A 24,967-nucleotide genomic window follows, 5' to 3' on the forward strand; every position below is an offset into this window, starting at 1 on the left:
AGAGTCGAATTTAATTCTGCCCAATCCTGGAGATTGACCACGTCTGTGCTCTCCCGCTTTCCCCTGATTACCCGAGTAACACGAAGTGTACGGAAGTAACATGCTTGCATGCAGCTGTACTTGCTGCTACGAATAGGAGTACTACAGTGCTGCCGTACAGGACAATACCTGTGCAGCTTTTCACATTTCATTCAGAGAAAACGTGCAATCGAAAATAAAGCTATTATCTAAAAGAAGCAGCCAGGGCACAACACACTACGCAAGTACAGCATAGCGGGTTGCACTGGCGGAGCCCAACAACAACAGGTGGTCCGGTTTACAGAGCGCCAGATCTGTCCGCTCAGGCAATGTTGACAAACAAAGACAGGTGTCCCCACAACAACAAGGATGCCACGGAGCGCAAACCCGAGGCTGCCAAGGCGCGGTGGAGTCTCCTGCGGCAGGTAAGCAGGATGCGTCATGAGCGCGTTCGCCTCATACAATACAAACAGCAGGGCATTATAATAAAGTACAGTGCCGTGGAATGACGGTGATTTATATGTGTTCTTGTTTCTTGTATTCAGTAATTTAATGTTCGTGAAGTACTGTACAGAAAATTACGTTTCAGTCGGAGGTCTGCTATAATAAAATATAAAGTTGGGTAAGCAGAGCAACAGCTGTGCATTATCAGGGACTGCAAATGGGCTACCTGTTGCACTGCATGAGAGCAGGCTGCAGCGCACCTGTCCTGCTCGTTCATTCTAAAATAAGTAAATAAATAAATAAAGCGACACCGGTAGAAAACATTGGGAGGTAGCGCTGGTGTGCCACTATCAGATATTAACGACATTATCTTTTGTGGTCCAGACAGTCGCGTATAGGCTTGTAATGTTGAAATATCGTTTTTTTTTTTTAATTAAATTAAATTAATTAATTAATTAAAATTCGTTATTATATTTACTTTAATGAAAGTAATAGCAGCGGATGCTGTGCCGGTGTAGTGGTGTGAGAGGACACTGCCACAGTGCTGTGACGATGCGTTTTGTCCATAGCCCGGCTCAGGGGTGTGACCTTGTAGGAAGGCTCGCTTCACCTTTTACTGGCTCCACCCAAAGACCGGGAATGGAATGGACTTGAAGTAGAAGGAGGACCTCTGCTGGAAATTAGATGGAAAGATTTAAGAAATGTGTGTGTTTTTTTGTTTTTTTTGTTAGACTGGAGGTACTGTATTAGTGTAGTGTTCTGCAGACACATTGCACTACATGTATATGTTTGGTCCATTGTATTTTAGGGAGATGGCAGTGCTTGTTAACACTGCAGTTTGTTTACATATCTAGGGACGTTTTAACAGTAGGGACACAAACCTTCCATTTAAAATATGCTTGTCACTAGCGGCCCATATATATTGGTGTTTAGCTGGATCAGTCATATACACTGAAAATACTTGCAGCCGGGGGAGGTTATACATCTGCATGCTGTGTTATTATGGACTAACACTATCAGTGTGTTTTGAATGAGGAGCCTGGTTAATGCTTCATAACTGGTAACTTATAGGTACACTTATAAAGTCCTTAAATTAAATGATTGTTACTGATTCTGTAAAATGTAACAGCTTTATTTTATTAGTGCAAAAAAATGGTGCAAATTGCATTTCAGTGCAGAGAGCTTGATATGAATTTGCTGTGCTTCTGTTCAGAATGCTTCCCATTTCCGTGCTGGCTGTCAGTGTTTGTGACCCCACTGTGCTTTGCTATCTCAGGTGTTAAAGCAGAGGCAGCCGGACAGTGACAGTATGCAGCAGATATCCGTGCGCAGATTCTCCTCCTTCAACCTCTTCACAAGAACCAGAGTGAAGGCGCTGGACAGAGAGGAGTCGGGAGGAGGAGGAGCGGGACAGTGGGTCCAATACACAAGTGCTTCATTTCCACAGTACAGTGCCTTTTTAAGGTAAGTCTCAGTATTACAAGCTGTACTGCTGCAGGAATGGAATTAGATTCCTGCTGTAGAGCGGTTTGAGCAATACCAGACTTTCATTGAGCACACCTGAACTCAGAGTACGATGGTTTGTCAGTGTAAGTAATATAATACCAGACTTTCATTGAGCACACCTGAACTCAGAGTACGATGGTTTGTCAGTGTACGCTTAGGCTGGATTAAAGTCTCAGTAAAAGCTGGAGTATCTTATGTTCGATTCACATACTGTGTGTTTTTGAATGGCTGAAAGTGAATTCTCATTAAGGTATTACAATCCGTTATGAATAGCACAGGCAATCCCTTATAAAAGTTCACTCTGATGAAATTGCGCTGTCATTTTTAAGTTTCCCCTTGCTTTTCCTGTGGTTCTAATTGCATTAACCATAGATTAACATGGTTGGCCGTGATTTTTTATGTTTTGCAATATGACTGGGCTTTTAAAAGCTTTCCTATGCTTTACCATGCTTTCACTGTGCTTATATGTTGCTATGCTTTTATTATATGAAACTATTATACCAATGCTCCCCATTTACTCCTTTTCTTCTGTTGAAGATTTGGCATTGGCTGTATTTTCATACTTTCATTTGTAATGTGCTGATATTACAAAAACAACAATATAGTTGCTGCTACTTCCTGGCACCTAATTAGTGTGCTGTGTACAGTACTGCAAACTGACTTCAGTGATCTGTCTGCCATCTGCACATACAGCAAAGGAACCTGGGTTTAGCATCTTTGTGTTTCAAATGTCCTGAATTCATGTAAAAACAATAGCCAAATAATAGGTCTCTGTAACACATGCTTGCAGAGATACAAGTGCACGTACAGCAGTGTGCAGATTTATTAGAACACCCCATTGCTTCTGGTGTTTTGATTGTTGTGCATGTGAAGTCAAACCACTGTGATTACTTTAATAGGCTACATATGCAATTCATTTAAAAGAGAAAGAGGAAAGGAACACAGACACAAATGTAAAATGCATGATACTTTTTAGAAGATGGTTAATTAAAGCACAAAGTGGTCTAACGTTTTCACACAAGTGCCGTTTGTTTCTATATCACTGATTACTTACCGAAAACATTAAATACTCACACGCAGAGGTAGGTATATAAAGGATATAAATGACAAATCTTGAGGTGTTTTAATATATGTGCACACCACTGTACATTAGCAACTCTGCTGTTATCAATCCAGACAGAACCTTGAGCTAATCAGAGATTTAGATTTATCCCTAGGATGGTCAAACAGGGCTCTTATTTGACATCATGAGTATCAACTTTATTGGTCTAAATAGCAGAATTTCTTCTATACTGATATTGCTTGTGTTTTTCCACCGGGTGGATTTATTGACAGTCGGTGTGTTAATATTTATTAACTAATTACAATTAAAAAAACAAAAAACAAAACAGTGAACAGCATTGTAAATGTTAGGGCACAAAATCGGACACAGAACAGTTTGTGAATTAAATCAGGTTCAAATAGAAGCTGTTTAACTGGATACAAGGAGCATGCAATAAAGAGCTTGAACCTCATTGCAAAGATTAAAAATGCTAGCATCATTTTCTTTCTGGGACACACTCTGTGCCCACCCTGAATAATACATGGTTATACAGTATATGTAATCTATCCAAATCCTCCATACACTACAGGATGTATGGATCCTCTTCTCTGCCAGGTCAGACTTGACACACTGCCTGTGTAGAATGGATGGCTGGTTTCTGCACATTGCCATCTCCCCCTTGTGGCAGGCAGCAGAAGCACACCCAGTCTGTGAGTCAACTGATTGAGAATTGTGGTCTACAGTGGTATACTGTAACGACCCTGGGTCTGCGATAATGGCATTCAGGATGGTTCTCTGACCTAGGGTCAAAAGTTCAATGGCAGCAGGTGTTCTGGGACATCGGAGACAGGAGAATCACCTCCAACCAGAAGCTCCATGTTGCAACCATCAGGGGATTGATATCGGGAAGCTGGGATAAGTTGTGAGCTGCTGAGACAAACCAGCAAAGAGGAACAGTTTGCTGGAGCGGAGAGGAACGGGCTGCTGGTGCTGAGATGAACGGGCTGCTGGTGTTGAGATGAACGGGCTGCTGGAGCGGAGAGGAACGGGCTGCTGGAGCGTGAGAGGAACATCCTGCTGTTGTGCAGCCTGTAAAATGCTGTGTGGGTGGTCTTAACAGGATACAGTTCAGTTACAAAACACCAACGTCACCACATTTTTCTTTTGCAATGCCTAATTGATAGCTCTGACCAGTCAACAATTCATGCCTTTTTTTAGATAATGACACAAACTGTTTTGCTCCAGTTAATGACACAAAACGTATTTGTCCTGTACTAAACAATATGCATTTGTTTAAATATAAAGAATGACTAAATGTACAGTATTAAAACACTGCTCTTTAATTCACTGTTAGTATCACGAAGTATGCCTGCATGGCAGTCATAATAAAGCAGGTTCATCTATCTATCTATCTATCTATCTATATATATATATATATTTTTTTTTTATTGATGTGTTTTTTCCAGCGATAACCTTGGACCTTTAAAAGTGGACGAGGTTCTCACCAGCTTCGACAACACCGGGAATGTCTGTAAGTGTTATATATTCCTATCATTACATGCCTTGTGAGCATCTGTGTGTGTGCAAGACCCTTTAAAATAACTTAATATACAAAGCTATAACAGTGCAGCATTAATGGTAACCACCCAAGCCTGCCATACAGTATATATGCAATGGTGTGTCAGCGGAGAACAGGTGCACTGTATTTAGGCTGAACGCATGTACGAACTCCTGAAGTTTGAATTATGTTGCCCCAGGTGAGTACGTTTTGCTGTGCTGTTTGCTTTCTAGGTAATGGAGATCTTTCTGTTTCTTCACATGAGAATGAAACTGCGCACAAATCCACACAATAGTATGTGTATTTATAGCAGCACTGCCCCCAGGAGCTCAGTATTGTATCGTGATTGCAAACTGCTGCAGTAGCACCCCACACCCTTGCCTGTGTCCATGTGGAAGCAGTGTGCTGCTCCTCCGAATCAGAGTCTCTGTGCCACTAGCTGGCAGCACTGCTCAGGAGATGAGTGGAAAGACTCGAGAGAGAGTTTATCAGATGCATGAGTACTCAGGGTTGTGAGGTGAAGATGTATCATTAGGAAGAATGCACCATGGCATTAAAGCAAGTGCAGACTTCATTAAATGCCCAATAGGCTGGTGCTCTGTGTCCTTGACTGACAGATTCCTGTGGTCAGAGTGTGTGGGCAACTCTTCAGAGCTCTTTATCCAGTGCTGAATGAAAAATAATAAAAAAAATACTTGTTATACAATAGCTGATAAAAAAAAAAAAAAATTCTAAAAATGAAAGTGTGATACAATAGAAGGGGGTTATGTGGGGCAGAAAAGCAAATTCTGTATTCTACCTGGGAGCCAGCTCTGGGTTTCACGTGGAATGAGTTCCCCACTACATTCACACATATGATACAAAAATGACATGTGGGATCGGAAGAGATAATGGTGTTGTGGAAGGGAGACATTGTGGAATGGTGTGTATGATCAGTACAGCCTCTCTGCATTGTGGAATGGTGTGTATGATCAGCAGAGCCTCTCTGCATTGTGGAGTGGTGTGTATGATCAGTACAGCCTCTCTGCATTGTGGAATGGTGTGTATGATCAGTACAGCCTCTCTGCATTGTGGAATGGTGTGTATGATCAGCACAGGATCTCTGCATTGTGGAGTGTTGTGTATGATCAGCACAGCCTCTCTGCATTGTGGAATGGTGTGTATGATCAGCAGAGCCTCTGCATCGTGGAATGGTGTGTATGATCAGCACAGCCTCTCTGCATTGTGGAATGGTGTGTATGATCAGCAGAGCCTCTGCATCGTGGAATGGTGTGTATGATCAGCACAGCATCTCTGCATTGTGGAATGGTGTGTATGATCAGTACAGCCTCTCTGCATTGTGGAATGGTGTGTATGATCAGTACAGCCTCTCTGCATTGTGGAATGGTGTGTATGATCAGCACAGCCTCTCTGCATTATGGAATGGTGTGTATGATCAACACAGCCTCTCTGCATTGTGGAATAGTTTGTATGATCAGCACAGCCTCTCTGCATTGTGGAATGGTGTGTATGATCAGCAGAGCCTCTGCATCGTGGAATGGTGTGTATGATCAGCACAGCCTCTCTGCATTGTGGAATGGTGTGTATGATCAGCACAGCCTCTCTGCATTGTGGAATGGTGTGTATGATCAGTACAGCCTCTCTGCATTGTAGAATGGTGTGTATGATCAGCAGAGCCTCTGCATTGTGGAAGGGCTTTCACAGAGAGCTGAACTGTAGAATGGAACACAAAGGAATTACATTTTAGTGTAAAATAGATTGTGGGATATTGCAGCTTTAAGCACAATGTTTACCTTATGTTTACATGGGAGTGCAGTAGTTATTCTTTTGTCCTTCTGTAGCACTTAATGTGTAATTGGTGGCCACTTAAAATGAAACATGTTACCCAGTCCCTGGCTGAAGGTTGTTAATGGAGCTCCTTTTTGGCTTTCACAAATAAAGAGGTGACCTAGAATTAATGTGGTAAGAGTACAGAGCAGATTTTTGCTGTTCCAACAATGGGAAAATAATGCAGACAATCAGATACCTGGCTATAAAAAGATTCACCACGAGGATACAGGCTTGCGATATGATTAGTGGCAGTAAGCGTAAACTTCGAGATCTTGTACCACCACTTTACTTGCTATTACAAACTGAAAGCTGGTATTATAGACGTGCAAGTTAACCTGGATATTGGGAGTGAAATCCACTGTGCTTTAAGGGCATGTGCTGCTTTTTTCTTCTAATTTTGTGTTAAATCTACGGCACTTTACTTCTAACCTTGTCTAAATCCTTTGTTCAATGACTTGCACCAGGAGTGGCATAAAGAGACTGGTGGAGAGCATGCCAAGACGCATGAAAGCTGTGCTTGAAAATCAGGGTTATTCCACCAAATATTGATTTCTGAACTCTTCCTAAGTTAAAACATTAGTATTGTGTTGTTTAAAAATGAGTCTGAACTTATTTTCTTTGCATTATTTGAGGTCTGACAACACTGCATCTTTTTTGTTATTTTGACCAGTTGTCATTTTCTGCAAATAAATGCTCTAAATAACAATATTTTTATTTGGAATTTGGGAGAAGTGTTGTCATTAGTTTACAGAATAAAACAAATATATATATATATATATATATATATATATATATATATATATATATATATATATATATATATATATATATATATATATATATTACTCAAAACATGAAATTGCCTAAAGTTCAAGCAGCTCGGCTTTGTTTGATGGCTTGTGACCATCCATCTTCCTCTTGATCACATTCCACTGGTTTTCAATGGGGTTTAGGTCTGGAGATTGGGCTGGCCATGACAGGGTCTTGATCTGGTGGTCCTCCATCCACACCTTTATTGACCTGGCTGTGTGTCATGGAGCATTGTCCTGCTGGAAAAATCAATCCTCAGAGTTGGGGAACATTGTCAGAGCAGAAGGAAGCAAGTTTTCTTCCAGGACAACCTTGTACTTGGCTTGATTCATGCGTCCTTCACAAAGACAAATCTGCCCGATTCCAGCCTTGCTGAAGCACCCCCAGATCATCACCGATCCTCCACTACATTTCACAGTGGGTGCGAGACACTGTGGCTTGTAGGCCTCTCCAGGTCTCCGTCTAACCATTAGACGACCAGGTGTTGGGCAAAGCTGAAAATTGGACTCATCAGAGAAGATGACGTTACTCCAGTCCTCTACGGTCCAATCCTTATGGTCTTTTTATACTTTTCCTCGTTAAATAAGATTTGGTTCAGGTGATCCCCTGATCAGTACCTCATTCAGTAGAATGAGGTGTGCCTGTGTTGGAATTCAACAGGCACTGGAATGGAATGGCTGCCATACATGTAGAGATGCTGATTTAAGAAAAATTTGCAGTGGTCTCTTAATTTTTTCCAGAGCTGTATATATATATATATATATATATATATATATATATATATATATATATATATATATATATATATATATATATATACACACACTCACAGTTGTTCGTTGGTTCGTTTTTGAAAAACTGACCACAGAAATGGAGGTTTAAGCGCTTACGTGCATGTTTAATAATACAAAATAAACACGAACAGAATAAATGCCTAGCTCCTTCGGAGCGCTAACTACACATTTATACAGGTCCCTGACCAGCTCCCAAGATGGCTAAGCTGTTTACCTGGCATAAAACAAGAAAAAACACATAGTACTCGCAGTCATGACTGCTCAAGAAACAGGGTACACCTCTTCTGCTTCCTTCTACTCAGCAGCCTAGAACAGTTTTCCTTTTAAACTCTGCACCTGGCTTTAATTTACAATAACTGCCAGGTACAGTTGATAATTAACAGTTACATTAACAATAACAATAACACACAATTGCACATGTATTTGGCAGTTAGCATTTTAATCCCCTCCCTGCTGTGCTACAATATATAAATGTAAACTTCATAATCTCAATGTAGTCAAAAGTTTACATATTCCAATAGAAATGTTTAATTTCTAGAAATTTCTTCTAAAAATGATTATAGGAAATCTTTTGTAGCAAAAGTTTTTTGCTTTTGTGGATGAGGAAAAAAAGTAATTTGTTAGAATTTTTTTTTGTATTTGTATATTTATAAAAATAATTTTTGCGTTTTTTCCTGTGGTATGTCGGACAATGTCTGTTAGGTAAACTGTTCCCCTACTGCTACCACTAGTTTAGTGAAAATTAATTTGAGTTTGTTTCAAAGGCTCTGACTCTGACTTGAGACTCAAAGTCAAGGATGATAGTGATGATAGGACAAATGATTGTGACTCGGACCCTGATGACTTGGACTCGGATTCGGATCCCAATGACTCTGATTCGGACCCAGATAAGTCTGACTCGGTCTCGACACCCGAGACTCGGACACAGACTCAATCTCGAAGTTTGAGGACTACCGACTATAGGCTACAAGTCCTATATATATATATATATATATATATATATATATATATATATATATATATATATATATATATATATAATTTTATGTTGCTGGAACTTGGTGTGAAGATCTGTTTTCTGCTTGCTCCAAGATAGTGCCTTCTGATTTCTTGGTTGCTAAGAATCATGGGTGACAACTAGATTAACCATGCGACTCAGGAGTGAGTTCCAAAGGCTTCTGGGTAATCGTTACATTGTAAAAACACACTTATTTTTTACTTATGTTTTAAATTTTAACAGATTTTGTTGTTTCATTGAAAGGGAAAGTCAAATCAAATCTGAATTTTGCTGCACAGTTAACCCATTATGCCACCCAAAGCCCCCCCCCCCCCCCACCACAAAAGATTTTGCTGTGTCTGCCATATTATGATAAAATCACATTTTTTATTACAATATTTCACAATGATAATGATACTGTACAGATGTAACTTTGAGATGATGTAGTGTTTATTGAGCCAGTAAATATAACACATTATATTTTGAAAAAAATAACCCAAAAAACAAACAAAAAGAAAAAAATGCTGTAACATTTTCAATATTGTAATTCCATGCTTTTGCCTCTGGGAAAGGTTGGCGTCTTTTCTTGTCTGCAAACTGGTCTTTAAGTCTGAACGGTATTAATGTCAGGAACTGGAGTCACTGTACTCCTCTATCCTCGGAGCCCCTGCTGCTTGGTAAAATGCCATCTTCGGCAAGGATGGAACTTCTTGCCTCCAAAATCATCTCTCAGCCTTTTGCCTTTCAGCAAAACACAAAGGGTAATTGAATGGCTGTGCTCATTTTCTCATAAACATTTCTCAGCCCTGCAGCTTGATACCAATACAGCGCAGTGATACAGGCTGGTCACCCCTCCCAACACAGAGGACACATGAACTAATGCGTTGTGTCTCTGCGGCTGTATTTTACCAAGCGGTACACACAGATGGACTCGAGTGGGAGAAGGGAGTGGTGGGGGGTGCTTTGTAATCTGACAGCTTGTAATGTAAAAGTAATATGTTTGTGTTTGGAAAGAAGTACATTGTCTGCACTAAAACACCATCCCCAAGCCATGTCTTCCATGTTGTCTGCTGTCAGTCTATCAGTCTGCACTCTGTTCTGTGTGTAAAGATTAAATACCAAAGTGGCTGTACTTTAAATATCCCAGCTTTGTCTGGTAGTTAGTGGGAATGCATGAATATCTTGGGATAGTTTAGGTTGCTTGTATTCTTAAACGAGTGCAAACCAAGGCTTTCAAATACATGTTCTTGCCTCGTTTTGCATTAGCAACATTCCCACTGAACCCTGCGTAAGATCTTTGAGTTATTAGATGTATTTTCCTTTATTTGGGGATACTGTATACAGACTGTGCAGGCACTGTCCCGTACCAAAGTTTATTGGTAAATGTGTGAAATTATGAAGAATAGATTGCTTTCCAGACATTTATTGCATAATTGAGCAATTCAGCATGGAGCTGAACAGTATTGTGATCCACTTATGTAGAATAACCGACATTCTGGTAAATGCGCATATAAAACAATTCACTATGGTGTTAAAGGATATTGTACTCCAAGTACGTAGCAGTTTGATGAAAAATAACATTCTGTTAAATGCAAATTAAATAATTTAGGACCTTTGTTTTTTCAACAGAAAATCACACTTTGGTTATGACACAAAACATCACAGTGACACACACACACAAATATATATATATATATATATATATATATATATATATATATATATATATATATATATATATATATAATATACACATACACTGCACAATGGAGTAGACTCTTGTGGCACTTACATTTACACAGAACTCCTGAAGCCTTACAATGTGTGAAAGCGAGACATTCAGTGAATTCAGTGGTTATTCTTGAGATTTACAGGTAACTGTCCGAAATAAAGCATTATCACATTTATTTGGACATTTACCGTTTTGCGTGGTATAAAAAACAGCAGGGGTTTGATGCTGCTTTTCCAAGGTGCATTTCAATGTGACTGGATTGACGTTTTGGAATACCTAATTTGAGGTTCCACGATAAATTATAGCAGAGTGCTGAAAGTTAATCTCTTAGAGGAATGCAACAGCACATGAATGAATACTTTGTAACAAGAGCCACCGGAGAGGCGATCAGGCGGAATAATTGTCCAGCTCCTGCTCACTATTGTTCACCATTGAGATTTTGTAATAGTAACAGGAGGCTTTAGCAGCCTGACATAGGGCAATCTTTACACTTACCTTTGACCCCCATATCACGCTTGCCCAGCCTTTGACTCTAAACTTAACATGCCTGTGCAAATACGGCTTTGGTTTCAGATAGCAGAAAGATAACTATCTGGATGCTCTGCCGGATTATGCAGTGAGAGGGTCATTCTGCTTGCCCTGTGCCTAAAACCAGGGTCAGTGTGCAGGTTTGCCAAATCACCCCTTCAAGCACTTAATTGATCGCATGCATTAATAGGCCTAGATAGCTCAAAAGGTACTCAGCGGTTTGGAGCTTTTCTTGTTTGGAATGTTCATTCAGTACCTGCCCCGCCCCTCCATCCTCTGTCTAGTAAGTCCACCTAATGATGGTACCTGCTAAAACCCCATGTATTCTATTCTTTTTCACCTATTCATAAATGATGGACACATGCTCACTGTAGATTAGTGCACCAATATGTGGTTTAAGGTAATCCACACTCCAAATTAAGTAGATCATGAACACCTTATTTTTCTATTGTTTTATTTATCAGTGCAGTAATGCACTCCTCTGAATATTTAAAAGGCAGCACATTTTATCTCTGTAAATATAAATATAAGTTATTAATATAAATACACCACCCACTCGATATATCGTGGGTGTCGGGGTCCAAACTAAATCTGCATTATATTGAGGGCTGCGATGTAGCGAGAGACCCATAGAAAAACAAATAGGCTAACAAATACTGCACAACCCCTCCCTCGTTTTATCGGAGGCTTCCGAGTCCAGTATAAATCCTCTATGCAACTTGCTTTTTCTCATTCTCCATATAAAGAGTAACACACCATTTTAATTTGTATGATGGAAGGTAATTTCATGAGTCTTCCTCTCCTTTCACAAATGCAAAAACCCGCTGCATTTCAATAATCCATTCACAACATAGGAGGCTTGTTGCTAGGGAGCTGACGTCACTGCCTTGTGGCTTTTGCTAGTGCATTGCTGCCACACGTGAACACCTCACTGACTAAAATAAAAACCGCTTCAGCAAGTAGATATTTAATTTGTTTTGTGTTATTGTGCAACGCGTGTGTATATGATAACAGTACAATATCAATGCTTTGTTTTTAATTGTTTTGTAGATTGTTGTTTGTGATGTGCAGTATGAAACAAAATGAACAGTAATTCTAAGTGCCAATGTATATTGCAGCTAAGACATATATATATATATATATATATATATATATATATATATATATATATATATATATATATAGATAGATAGATAGATAGATAGATAGATAGATAGATAGATAGATAGATAGATAGATAGATAGATAGATAGATATAGGACCGCGATATATCCGAATCCACAGTATAGTGAGGGGCGATATAACCAGGGGTGGTTGTATTTTACTACTATTAACTGCATGCTGTTAACCTTTTCTATTTTTTGTATACAAAGTGGAAACTTGCCTGTAGTTTCCTGAATGCCTTTGGCGGCTGAATGCTTTTTGATGTTGTAACTGTTGCAAGGAAAGTGTGTCGGGCCTAGACTAGATGAAACCATTGTGCATCTGTAAGACAGTAAAAATGTAAGCAATTCAGACCAACAATTTTTATATTTCAGTTTTTGTGACTGTATCAGATTATTTCAAATTATTAGTTTTTTTTTCTATTTAAGGAGGATTTGCTATAGAATAACCCACAGGCCTAAATCATCTGTACAATACACAAAGCAGGGAGCTTAGGGTTGTTAAATGGGATTTACTCCTGGCTGACGAAACGCAGACAATTTGAGCACACAATATGGATTAATGAGTATGTTTGTTCCTCTTATTTTGTAAAGGAGCATTTATTTTCTTTACATGGCTTTATGCTCCCCTTTTGTTGTATTTCTGTTGATAATAGGCTTCCATTGACAATGATATTCAGGAAAGTCTTTGCTTGGCATTTCAGTTTGCTGTTTGCGCTGCTTCTAATTGAACACATTACATTATGCTGAGCCTCCTTATATGCAATAAGAACATTGTTTAGGCTCAGACTTCATCGGTTCAATAATGACTTTGCAGGCAAACCCCTTTACAACCTCAAAAAGGAAAGCTTTGACTCCTTTAACTAAGATCCTCCGTAAATGCCTCTGTAATTTGTTTCTTTTGGAAAATGGGGCAGATAGATACTTTCTTAATGCGGTTTTGATCCCTTCATTCATTTGGCTGCTAGCAATGTGTCACTCTAATGTGTCACTCAAATGTCACTCTTCCACAGACTTGGATTATAAAGCTTGGTTATATGTTCACAATGTATGCTTTTCTAAACCAAAGCCTGACCAACTGTTTGAACTGCATTTTTTTCCAACAGAAAGTGTTAATGTTACGGGTGCACCACGTTAACACTTTAAAATCCTTGTGTCGGCCAGACCCTTAAAAACCAAACACCCTCTGTTTATTTTATAAAGGGTATGCAGGGTGAGTCTCAGTCCGGGGAGCACAGTCCTGGCTGTGTGGTTTGGATGTTCTTAGCTGGGGAACACCACAGGGGTCATTGTGCTGGCTCTCCAGTATACTAGGGAGACGAAATCAGCAGGGACTGTTTCAAAATGGACACCTGCTGGGCTAGCCTTTGTCCTACATGGACTGGTAAAGAGGCATCTGTCTTGGTCGTAAGATCGGAGTACACCCACTAACCTTTTTTTGTGGGGTGGGAGTTATGTTTTGGTTGGCTTCTGACAAATAATAAAGACTTGAATGCATTATCTGTGAATTGCCTGGCCTATCTGCTCCAGCCTGGCCTCAATCAGTTAAGACCCAGAGCACTACACCCCCCACCCCACCACAGATAAAATCTGTGAAAGTTCCTGGCCTGGCCACTGGGCGTGCTGTCACCACACTGACAGGCCACAAACAGGCTTGTTTGTTTATAGGCAACGGGGGCAAGACAATGCGTCTCACCTGCTGTGCTAGTGAATTCCAGCCTAGTGCAGGAGGTGTGTTTGTGTGGAGATGTACCCCCCACGGTCCCCTAGCTCTCCTGTTAGCATCATTATGCTAATCTTAAACTCACATAATACTAATTATATCCTGTTAGACAATAGCTTTACTGAGGAACTGAGGCAGTTTCAGTCTTTGTTTACAGTACCTTTGTATTGGTGGCAAGTAATTATCGCTGATGTTTCAATATAGCGGCACCTCCTGGGATAAACACTGGAATTCGCCCGCTACTGACAACTGTCCCTCTGTTCAGATGTGTCCAATATTCATTTTTGTAAAACTGAAATGCACCAAAAATATTAGTTCTTGTGTGTGGATTTTAAAACATGCCAGTGGCTTGTTTTCTTCTGTAAAATGCACAGCACAATTGTTTATTTCCTTTTTGTTCCTATAAGAAGGACGTGCTCTCACTGAAGTGTAATGGTTCACACATAACTGGTCAGATAGCCTTGCCTACCAAAGCTCTTCCTCCCACGATTACAGAATATGTATGTTTACAAATTAAACGAAAACTTAACAACCTTATCTGCAACATTAACAACAAGCAGTGTTCCAGTAACCCAACCTTGACAGGAGTGGCATTCTGCAGCAATGGCTTGTGCTATTGAGTGGAATGCACAGGTGACAGTGAGGTCCGATGGTTAGGGATAAGCCTTTTTTATTCTGTTGGCTCTTTGGTCCCGGGTTGCACTAATGCCATGTTGATCCAGAGCTGAAGAAAGATAACTAAATAAAATGAGGGATGAGGGAGTGTTTTCTACGAGTGACTTAACCTAATTGAACAGAGGATCAGGCCTTTCCTTCAACCAAATGCTTAAATAGCTTTGACTTAGAATAGCACAGTTCCTCATCACCAAATAACATGCAGATTATAAAAAGTAAATTGTTCATTATTTTGAAATAAAAAAAAAAAAAAAAAAAGAAAAATCGAGAACTATATTACCGAACCCAGATTATTTGAACACCAACTGTCCCAAAGTGTTTGAAATTCTACCCTTGGCACTGTTTAGGAAAATGTATTCCCATGAAGTGTAGTGTTATACTTGGAAGTTTAAACCCTGGCAGTAGAAACTAGCCACTGTCTATCTGAAGCCGCCTTGCATCTTTTCTACCAAACTTTGGGTTGTTTTGCATCCTGACTCAACAGGAGTCACAAGAATCTACCATTTTAGGAACCTGGCTAAGATAACACCAGCGCTGTGCTGGGTCGCTAATTCATGCATTCAATATGTTTCAGGTCAAATTCAATATGTTTGAGGTGAAATTCAATATGTTCCAAAATAAACTGTGCGAAGATGATTTTGGAGTATGTTTCAGCTCATCACTGTTGTAAAAGTTGAGATTATCCAAAGCAGGGTTAGTGGCAGCGTTAGTATTCAGACTCCAAACTTCTGGTGCCAGGGCATTTACAGTAGTTGTTTTGCCGAATGAATGGCCCCTCATTGCAGACTTAATAGAAGTAATAGTGTAGAATAAAAGAAAAATCAAATCCAGACATCTCTGTTCAGCCTGAGTGCATCTTTGCTCTGCTCTTTGGGTTGGCATGAAATATCAGATGGTGGATTTATTGACTGATTAATTGATTGGTTGATTAAAGTTGACTGTGCATATCTGAGCTTTGTGGCAGTCCACCCAGTAACGCTAGATGTTTTTCCAGTATGGATAATCATTATTTTAAGACGATAATGGGACTAATTATCATGCCTAAATCGTGGAGAAGAAAGTAATAACACACACACACACACACACACACACACACATATACACAGTACTGTATATCAGAATTCCTAAATACAGCAAGCGCACGTTACCAGGCTTGGCATCTTTACTAAGTAAACATCCCTCTGTTAAAAGTAACCCTTCTGTCAGGTTCCCTGCACTCTGTGTTTTTTTTCACGATCTCTGGAAGCAGGGGTGTCTGCGCTACAGATTTCCAGGTATGCTGTCTGTGTGTCTGTGTGTGTGTGTGGAGTGTTTGTTTTCTTCTGTTGCACGGTCATTTGAAAATTCAAGTGGAACGTTTGAGAAGGCACTAATGATAATTACAGTGATGGTGGGGAGGATGAAAACCCTCCTCAGAGTGCAAACAGTGCAGTGCTTTAGAATGTGGTCAATGCCCCGACCCCCCTCCAGTTTTGTGGACAGTAGCAATTGCAGCCCTCAGCCCCTCTCACTTCCCGTTTTGTTGCGAATGTTTTAATGCTCCACTCAGCCCTCGAGATCCAGTCTTTTGATTTAATTAAAGGGAATTGGTTGTATTGCTTCTCCCTGGCCCCCGAGAGGATTTTGTTTATAGCTTACTCTGCTCAATAAAGCTTCAATTCAAGGCCCTCAAAGATGCTGGAGAAATAGTCTGAAACCCCGATCTCTGAACTACCCTGAGCAGAATTGGGGGCCGATTTATTTCCCTCCAAATAGTATGGTTACACTGTGAAAAGTAAATGACCAGTGGAAAAAAGCTCACAGGGGCGGCATACCCAGCAGCAAGGAATTAACTAGGGAAAATGAGATGGAATTAGGGAAGGAAATTAATTATTTTTTTAAAGGGATATGCGGCAGGGCAGACATCATTGTAAGACGGGTAATAATGTGGGTTAATGAGAAAGTAACTTGTGTGTTTTTTTTTTTTTTTTGCTTGGTACCTTTGTTGCACTGTCTGCCTTCTATGCCAACAGGTCCTGGATAAAGAGCCCATGAGTTTGTTAAATCTGCATTCCAGCATGTCAGTCATTTTATAAAACAATCCAGTCCTGTAAACTACTGTACTACTGCTATTTGTTTCCACTATGATAAAACTGACACACATGCACTTGCCTTCTGTTTAATAATGGATTATCGGTGCTATAATTAGTAGTAATATTAGTGGTATTATTGTTCGTTTGTTGAGTTGCCCTGGTTGTACAGCAAAATGAAAGTTACTGGAACAGTGGCAGAATGGCTCATTAGCTCTGGAGCTAGTTGGGCAGATACACTGTTTCACCCAGCAATACGTGAACTAGAAGAAAGAAGTCAAGCAAACAACTGTTTGCAGCTTCTAGCTTTATTGGTTTAGTGAGTGCAGCTACTTTGTGATGATGAGAATTATTTGGAGGATCAACACACTTGTATTGGGTTTTAGTTTCCACAGTCTGTCCCTGCAATGACAGATATATAGTGTGCACCTTAACACACACAGCATTGCACCTGTGTATTTTAAGAACATAAGAACATAAGAACATAAGAAAGTTTACAAACGAGAGGAGGCCATTCGGCCCATCTTGCTCGTTTGGTTGTTAGTAGCTTATTGATCCCAAAATCTCATCAAGCAGCTTCTTGAAGGATCCCAGGGTGTCAGCTTCAACAACATTACTGGGGAGTTGATTCCAGACCCTCACAATTCTCTGTGTAAAAAAGTGTCTCCTATTTTCTGTTCTGAATGCCCCTTTTTCTAAACTCCATTTGTGACCCCTGGTCCTTGTTTTTTGGCAATTTTGGCAATGAATGATTTGCCTAGCAACCATTGCATATCCAAATGAGCTGTTTTTAAGCTTAATGTACATCGTGATATTTAAAAACAAATACATCATTAATCTGATTAAATTCTTGGATGGGAGTGCGGTCCTCAAAGCACTGTGTATCATTTATTACTGGGCAGGAATCCAAAAAAAGAGTCAAGCATGGCATTTGCAGGCTAGTTTTGGATTTGTAATGCCCTGAAACCCGTCAAGCGCTGAACAATGTTTATGGCAGCTTGGGTGTAATAGTCGGCATGATCCATTCCGATAGAAAAAGGCTTATGAAAACAGTTCAGCTAGGGGGATACGTTAAGCTAGGCAGATGTTCCTTGCATGCCATGTAAATAAGACTTAAGTGTGATATTACTATAATACCTCTGTAATGCCCTGAAAAAAAACATTAGTCAAACATTGCCATCCCAATACAACAACGTCAACACAGTGGATTTAGAGAATATTCCATATGCATTCCTCCTGGTTAGGTATGATAGCACTGCAGTGCATACTGCTTCACCACTGACAAGTCAAAAGATGACAACATTTACCTCTGTGGTGTCATTCTACAAATGATTAATGCCACTACAGATGCTCTGACAGCTATCCCTCTTTAACGGGCCATTAGATACTCATTCATTACACTATGTAACACAATTTTTGTTCCTGGGTAGTAAGTGTTATTTCCTAATTGCTTATGCCTCAAAAGTATAGAAAATGGCTATTATTCCCCACAAACTTTGCTTTTGTGACCAGGACAGTGATATTTCAAAATATCACTATTTCCAATGGGAAAACGGGCAAATGTGTGTTTTTTCGTTCACATAAAGTCAGAAAAAAACAACATATGAATCCAAGTTAACATGTATTTGTACTAAAGTAATACAAAAATTACTACAAAAGATTTAGAAGTGAGTAGTTTTTTGAGATTTACGATTATACTGTATTTTTGTATTTACAGTATAATCGTAAATCTCGAAAAACTGCTTCACAAAGTAATACACTCTCTACATAAGCCACGTATAGCCATGAATGCTCAGAAAATAGCAGCATATCTACGTGCTGAGGACATGTTAAATGTATTGCTCCTCCCACGGACCTCTACACAAAGACAGACATTCTCTACCTGAAAAAGGGCTGTCCTCTGCTTTTTATTTACAAGCATTTTTTGTAGTTTGACCAGTTGACGACATCAAACCTTAAATAAAGTACCTATGCAGAGTCATTTTTCACAGTCTCAATGTTTCAACAGAAGTATACAATCTCACTTCTTGTTCCCTTTACTCCTTTCCTGCCTAAGCAGAATGACCATATACAGGCATGAGTATGACCCCTTTGTGTTCTAGCGCTTGTAGTTTGGCAATCTTAAATCAGAAATGAAAACCCAATGCATCCACAGAATGGCCTTACCTAGCTGTTTCCATTGGTAGAATGTATTTTGTGGTGGAACGTGTTTCAATGGTAGAATGTATTTTATTCTGGAATGTGTTTCGGTGGTAGAATGTATTTTGTGGTGGAACGTGTTTCAATGGTAGAATGTATTTTGTGGTGGAACGTGTTTCAATGGTAGAATGTATTTTGTGGTGCAACGTGTTTCAATGGTAGAATGTATTTTGTGGTGCAACGTGTTTCAATGGTAGAATGTATTTTGTGGTGCAACGTGTTTCAATGGTAGAATGTATTTTGTGGTGGAACGTGTTTCAATGGTAGAATGTATTTTGTGGTGGAACGTGTTTCAATGGTAGAATGTATTTTGTGGTGCAACGTGTTTCAATGGTAGAATGTATTTTGTGGTGGAACGTGTTTCAATGGTAGAATGTATTTTGTTGTGGAACGTGTTTCAATGGTAGAATGTATTTTGTATTTTTTTTTTAATAAGCCACCTCCGCCAAAAATTCATAGAAACATTTAGAATTTTTTATAATTTAAAAACTGCCAAAAAAATTAGGATGTTACTGTTTTTCAAATAAAGAACCTGATTTTAAATTTCTTCTATTGAAGAGCTACAAGATTTTGTCTGAGCCGCGTGGTCTGTGTGACAAAACGACCCTGTTTATAGGCACTGCCAGCTGTTTTATGGAAGTAGTCCAAGACGACCCTGTTTATAGGCACTGCCAGCTGTTTTATGGAAGTAGTCCAAGACGACCCTGTTTATAGGCACTGCCAGCTGTTTTATGGAAGTAGTCCAAGACGACCCTGTTTATAGGCACTGCCAGCTGTTTTATGGAAGTAGTCCAAGACGACCCTGTTTATAGGCACTGCCAGCTGTTTTATGGAAGTAGTCCAATGGTAGAATGACTAAGCAAGAATGTATCACAAAGTAATGGTAGAATGTATTTTGTGGTGGAACGTGTTTCAATGGTAGAATGTATCGTATTGAAACATTGTAACAAGGTAAATATTTTATAAATGTTTCAATGGTAAAACGAATAAATGTATTTTGTTGTGGAAAAATGCATTTGTTTTTATGAAATTATGTAACGTGTTGAAATGGTAGAATGTATTTTGTATTTTTTTTTTAATAAGCAATAAACATTTAGAATTTTTTATTTTGATGTTACTGTTTTTCAAATAAAGAACCTTTTTAAATCAAGAAAAATCATATTTTCAACGAATAGCAAATACAAAAATAAAGTCTATAGAAAAATTAGCTATAAATGTCGAGAAAGCAGTAAACCTAACTGTACTGGGCTACTGCAATAAATGTGGCCACCACTGTAAAGTAAACAAATAAATAAATGCATTTCATTTTTGGCACATAAATATAATGTACTGTATATTCCTGACTTTCAGTAGACTGTCAGTATGATGAGAACATCTTATTTATATACAAAAGTTATAGACTTCATAATAGCCACAATGGAAACACTAACAACAAAAAAAAAGTCTATAGAAAAACGAACTATATGGTGATCTAAAACAGTAATTGTAAAGATATTGAGGTGATGCAAGAAATGTGTCCGACACTACAAACATACAAATAAATAAATAAATTAAAAGTGATTTAGTGTAGTGTACGTACTGTCAAGTACAAGCCTCCTCTCAATCTTGTCCTCTTCCACTTCAAATGTATGCGCTGGTAGACGTGCTTTCTGTGTTTGCGCTTTTGAAGTGTATCGTCAACACTGGCATGCAGGGATACAATTTTTTTTGTTACTAGTGCCTAGCTTTTTCAATGACAAGGCTCAGAAAGACTGATTTGATTGCTCCATAGCTTATTATTGGCGTGAGCCATCCTGCTTAGCTGAGCGCGTCATCGGTGCTTAGGCACTGCAATTAGAGCGGTCCGGTGTGAAGGGGTTAATACCATGGCTGAGGGAACACAAAGCCGCATTTTCAGGAACCTTGAAACCTGGTTCCAGAATACCGGGAGACCTAGTTTGAGGCAACTTTGCTGTATCAAACCCCAAGTCACTCCTGGTATGCCGTGTAATGGCCTGAAACCTAGTCTCCTAAAGCCAAGTTCCAAGCCACAAAGTGGCTTCGTGTTCCCTCAGCTTTACAGGAAAAATGCATACCTCAAACTATAATGAACCTTGCAATATGAAGACTGCTGTACAATAGATACTGAGAAGAATTTTCTAATGACACGTCCTGGAATCTGAGAACGGTGTTCCAGCCTCCATCCTGTGGGAATCCAGGTGGACCGAGCCAGGTGCTCTCTCCTGGGACGGCCCGAGCCAGGTGCTCTCCCCTGGGACGGCCCGAGCCAGGTGCTCTCCCCTGGGACGGCCCGAGCCAGGTGCTCTCCCCTGGGACGGCCAGAGCCAGGTGCTCTCCCCTGGGATGGCCCGAGCTAGGTGCTCTCTCCTATGACGGCCCGAGCTAGGTGCTCTCCCCTGGGACGGCCCGAGCTAGGTGCTCTCTCCTATGATGGCCCGAGCTAGGTGCTCTCCCCTGGGATGGCCCGAGCTAGGTGCTCTCTCCTATGACGGCCCGAGCTAGGTGCTCTCTCCTATGACGGCCCGAGCTAGGTGCTCTCCCCTGGGATGGCCTGAGCAGCTTGTTTTTGCTGTTTCTGGGAAAGAGGAGAATCCTTGTTGCTCTTGTTTGTTTCACTAATCTTACAAGGTTTAAGCCTTTCTGGTTTTGTTAATCTAGTTAAATGTATTTATACAGGTGAGTGTAGCATCTCGTGGCACATCCTGTTAGGAACAAGCATGAAGAAAGGGCACAGAAATACCATTGATGGTGTCTGTAGTGTAAGGTGTAGTGTAATAGTATAAAACAATAGTGGATACACAGTTACACCCCCTACCCAGTTAAATGCAGATTATTAATTTTTGTCTGGCATTATTTGTGGTACATTAAGTTTGCATCATCTGTCACTATTAAACACTCAGAATGCTAAAATGTAGAAATACTAAAAGAACCGTAATCAATTGAATGTGTTTAGTTGTTTCTAAAAGTACTACAAGAGACACACCATTGAGTACAATGCCTAATGCAGAACCAGTACTGCTTAAAGGAGTTTAAATGTTTGCACTGTCACTGGTAATAAGGGGTTACTCAAACAAATGATTTTGCCCTTAATTTTGAATTGTCACTTCCATTCTCTTTTAAAGACCCTTTTTTTTTCCAATCTGGAAATCTAAAGAGAGACTAAAGAGAACGACTTGACAGCACACACATTCATCTTATTATAGACCCCTTAATAAAGCAGCGTTGTAATACCATTGTCATTTAGAAACTTAAAACTGCCTGGCACATTTCCCTGCAGATTTGGTTAAAGTTATAGTTTTCTCATTTAAATTAGTGTTCTGGTAAAGTTGTGTAATTGGGTTGTTTCGTAGTGCTTTCACTTTTCAGCATCCATGTGACCCATGCTGTGGTGCTTTTATAGACAGTGCTTTCCATCCTTGTCTTCACAGTGCTTACTCCCTTCTCTGTGTTGTACTAACACTAATGTAATTAAATTTTATTAAAAAAAAATTGCTTGTATTACTTACATGAAGTGTATTTTCTGATACACTGTTATATTAATGCTGCAAAAAAACAACAAACGTTTTATTTGTTTCCAGTGTATTGAAAAGCAATCAGAAATAGACATCAGCAATGTTTTAAAAGTACAAGTTTGACATTCACTTGTTTATTTAGTATAATCAACTGCTATTTTTAATAGTAAAATTGTGATTCTGATCCATAGTATAATAGTGATCTAAATTAAAGGGGTTGCATTACAAAAACATCTTAAAATATCCCCTTCAGTCACTCGTTTTTTAATTTAAGTTTTAGAAATGTTTAAAACTGTTTATGTGAACGTTATAGTAGTAAATAATTGAAAACTCAAACATGCGTAATACAGTTCAGATAAACTTAACATGGTACTTTTGTACATGCAGCAACCTCGCTAGTTCTGGCACATGTTTCTTGTACTTCAAACTTATATTTGCAAAACGCATACAACTTCCTTTTACTGTTTTCAAGTTCCATCCATTTCTTTAAGCTCAATGATTTCATTCTCTCAAGGTGATATGGTTATGTACAGTAAAGGATGTAACTGAGTCCTGCAGCCTGCACAAAGAACAGGGATGCAGTCATACTGTGCATGATAGACACATTCATAAAGATCTAGATTGATCTTTATGTGATTGTTTCATCAGTGCTGTTCTGTATACAGTAAGGGCAGCTTAGGCTGCTCACTACTGTCTCTCCCGAATACAGTAGTTCACACTGCTTTCTGGTCAGAGCAGGGTCTGAGTACAAAGAGGGTCCGTTGTACTGTTTATCAGGGTAATGCCAGACCTGTGATTGCAGATTAAATTATGGTTAAGTATTCATGCCCATTTGTAACCGCAATGTTGACGTTTTCTGAAGCAAATAATCTGTTGCCAATTTTCCAAACTAGGAGGAGTTACTGTAGTTCTTCTGTGCAAACAAGACCTATTACAACAAAACTACAAATACGTATAGTTAATTAATAAAGGAGGGGAACGAGGAAGCACTGCTGAAAAAATAAAATTGCACGTACAATGAAACTTTACTGAAAAAAAAAAAAAAGAAAATCTTCAAGAAAGAAAATAAGGGCCTGGTATACAAATCCTTCCTCAAAGAGAGCAGAAAAGTGTCACAATCTGTAATAAGTGAGGGTGCACTTCAGTAGTATGAATAGATTTCAGTTTCCTGATGGGTCACCTTTAGGGGTCAAGTCATAAAACGAAAACCAATACACACACTTCATCAACACTGTGGAATGGGAAGGCCAGAGCAGAGAGAAAGGAGAGGATTGCAGGCCAGCCAGCCAGCAGTGCTGCTCTGCTCTGCACACAGAGTAATTGGTGGATGAACATGCCCCCGGAGCAACGATTTTAAGGTCATAGCGATCTCACTGAATAGTGCTGACTTACGCAGTGTCTCAATGATAGCTGATCTTACCAGTGAGCAGGTTAGAGCCATTCAAGCCTGAACTTTCTTCCATGTGCCTTGAATGTGTCAGCAGGCACTGTTCCTGACATCTTTTGTGTTTGTCCAGTCAGCTCTGAATCCCGGGATTGGGCCCTTGCCCGCATAAAGACCCAGGTGGGAGGAGGAGGAGAGAGAAAGAGAAGTAATTATTTTCAGTCATTGAGGTCTGAGGATCTCAGTGTTAATTGCGGCCTTGTTACAAACTCTGCCAATTCAACTGTTAAAAAGTAGGAATGTTTATGAAACTGGCTTGAAACATGACACCGTAAAGCCCCAGACCTTGTAAAGCTAGAAGCAAGATTAAAAACACACTGCCCTCTCCTTGTGTATTACAACTCTATTCCCCCACCCCTTTTAGATGCTTTAATCTTCTCTGTTTTTAGTCAACATACTGTGATTATCTCTCCCCAATCAAGGGATGCAAAGTAGTCCGTTGGAGAGTTTTATCTCTTCACGCTTGAGTTTTTCTTGTTCGGAAGCAGGCGTTAATATCACACAAAGACACATTCTGCAGGTTTTAAAACCACACATGTATTGTGTACCCTTTTGGCCGCGTGGGCGTTGAATGGGGATCGTTTTCATACTTTAGATGGGAAAAGGGTTCTGGAATATAAACAGAGACAAATACTGAATATCTTTATATATATATATGTGTGTGTGTGTGTGTGTGTGTGTGTGTGTGTGTGTGTGTGTATGTATGTATATATATATATATATATATATATATATATATATATATATATATATATATATATATATATATATATATTGATATACTATTACACCATTGTTACTGCAGTATAGCCTGAACATAGACAGTGTGCGATTTAAAGGTTTGGTCTACACTACAGTACTTTTTTTTCGAAACTGCAGAATAAACGGCTTTACTACGTTATTAAAAGGTTCTACACTATAGG

The 24,967-nt window shown here is 39.5% G+C and overlaps 1 protein-coding gene across 1 annotated transcript in view; it reads left to right on the plus strand.

Moving 5' to 3' along the window:
* The first annotated feature begins 61 nt into the window (after nucleotides 1–61).
* Nucleotides 62–24,967, plus strand: part of camkmt (calmodulin-lysine N-methyltransferase) — a 186,522-nt gene continuing 161,616 nt past the window's right edge. The window contains exons 1-3 of the mRNA XM_041251730.1: nucleotides 62–443; nucleotides 1,739–1,926; nucleotides 4,477–4,541. Coding sequence (XP_041107664.1) covers nucleotides 348–443; nucleotides 1,739–1,926; nucleotides 4,477–4,541 — 349 coding nt within the window. The 5' untranslated portion in view covers nucleotides 62–347. The remainder of the gene's footprint in view (nucleotides 444–1,738; nucleotides 1,927–4,476; nucleotides 4,542–24,967) is intronic.

This window comes from Polyodon spathula, chromosome 6 (assembly GCF_017654505.1).
Source record: "Polyodon spathula isolate WHYD16114869_AA chromosome 6, ASM1765450v1, whole genome shotgun sequence".
Lineage (NCBI taxonomy): Eukaryota > Metazoa > Chordata > Actinopteri > Acipenseriformes > Polyodontidae > Polyodon > Polyodon spathula.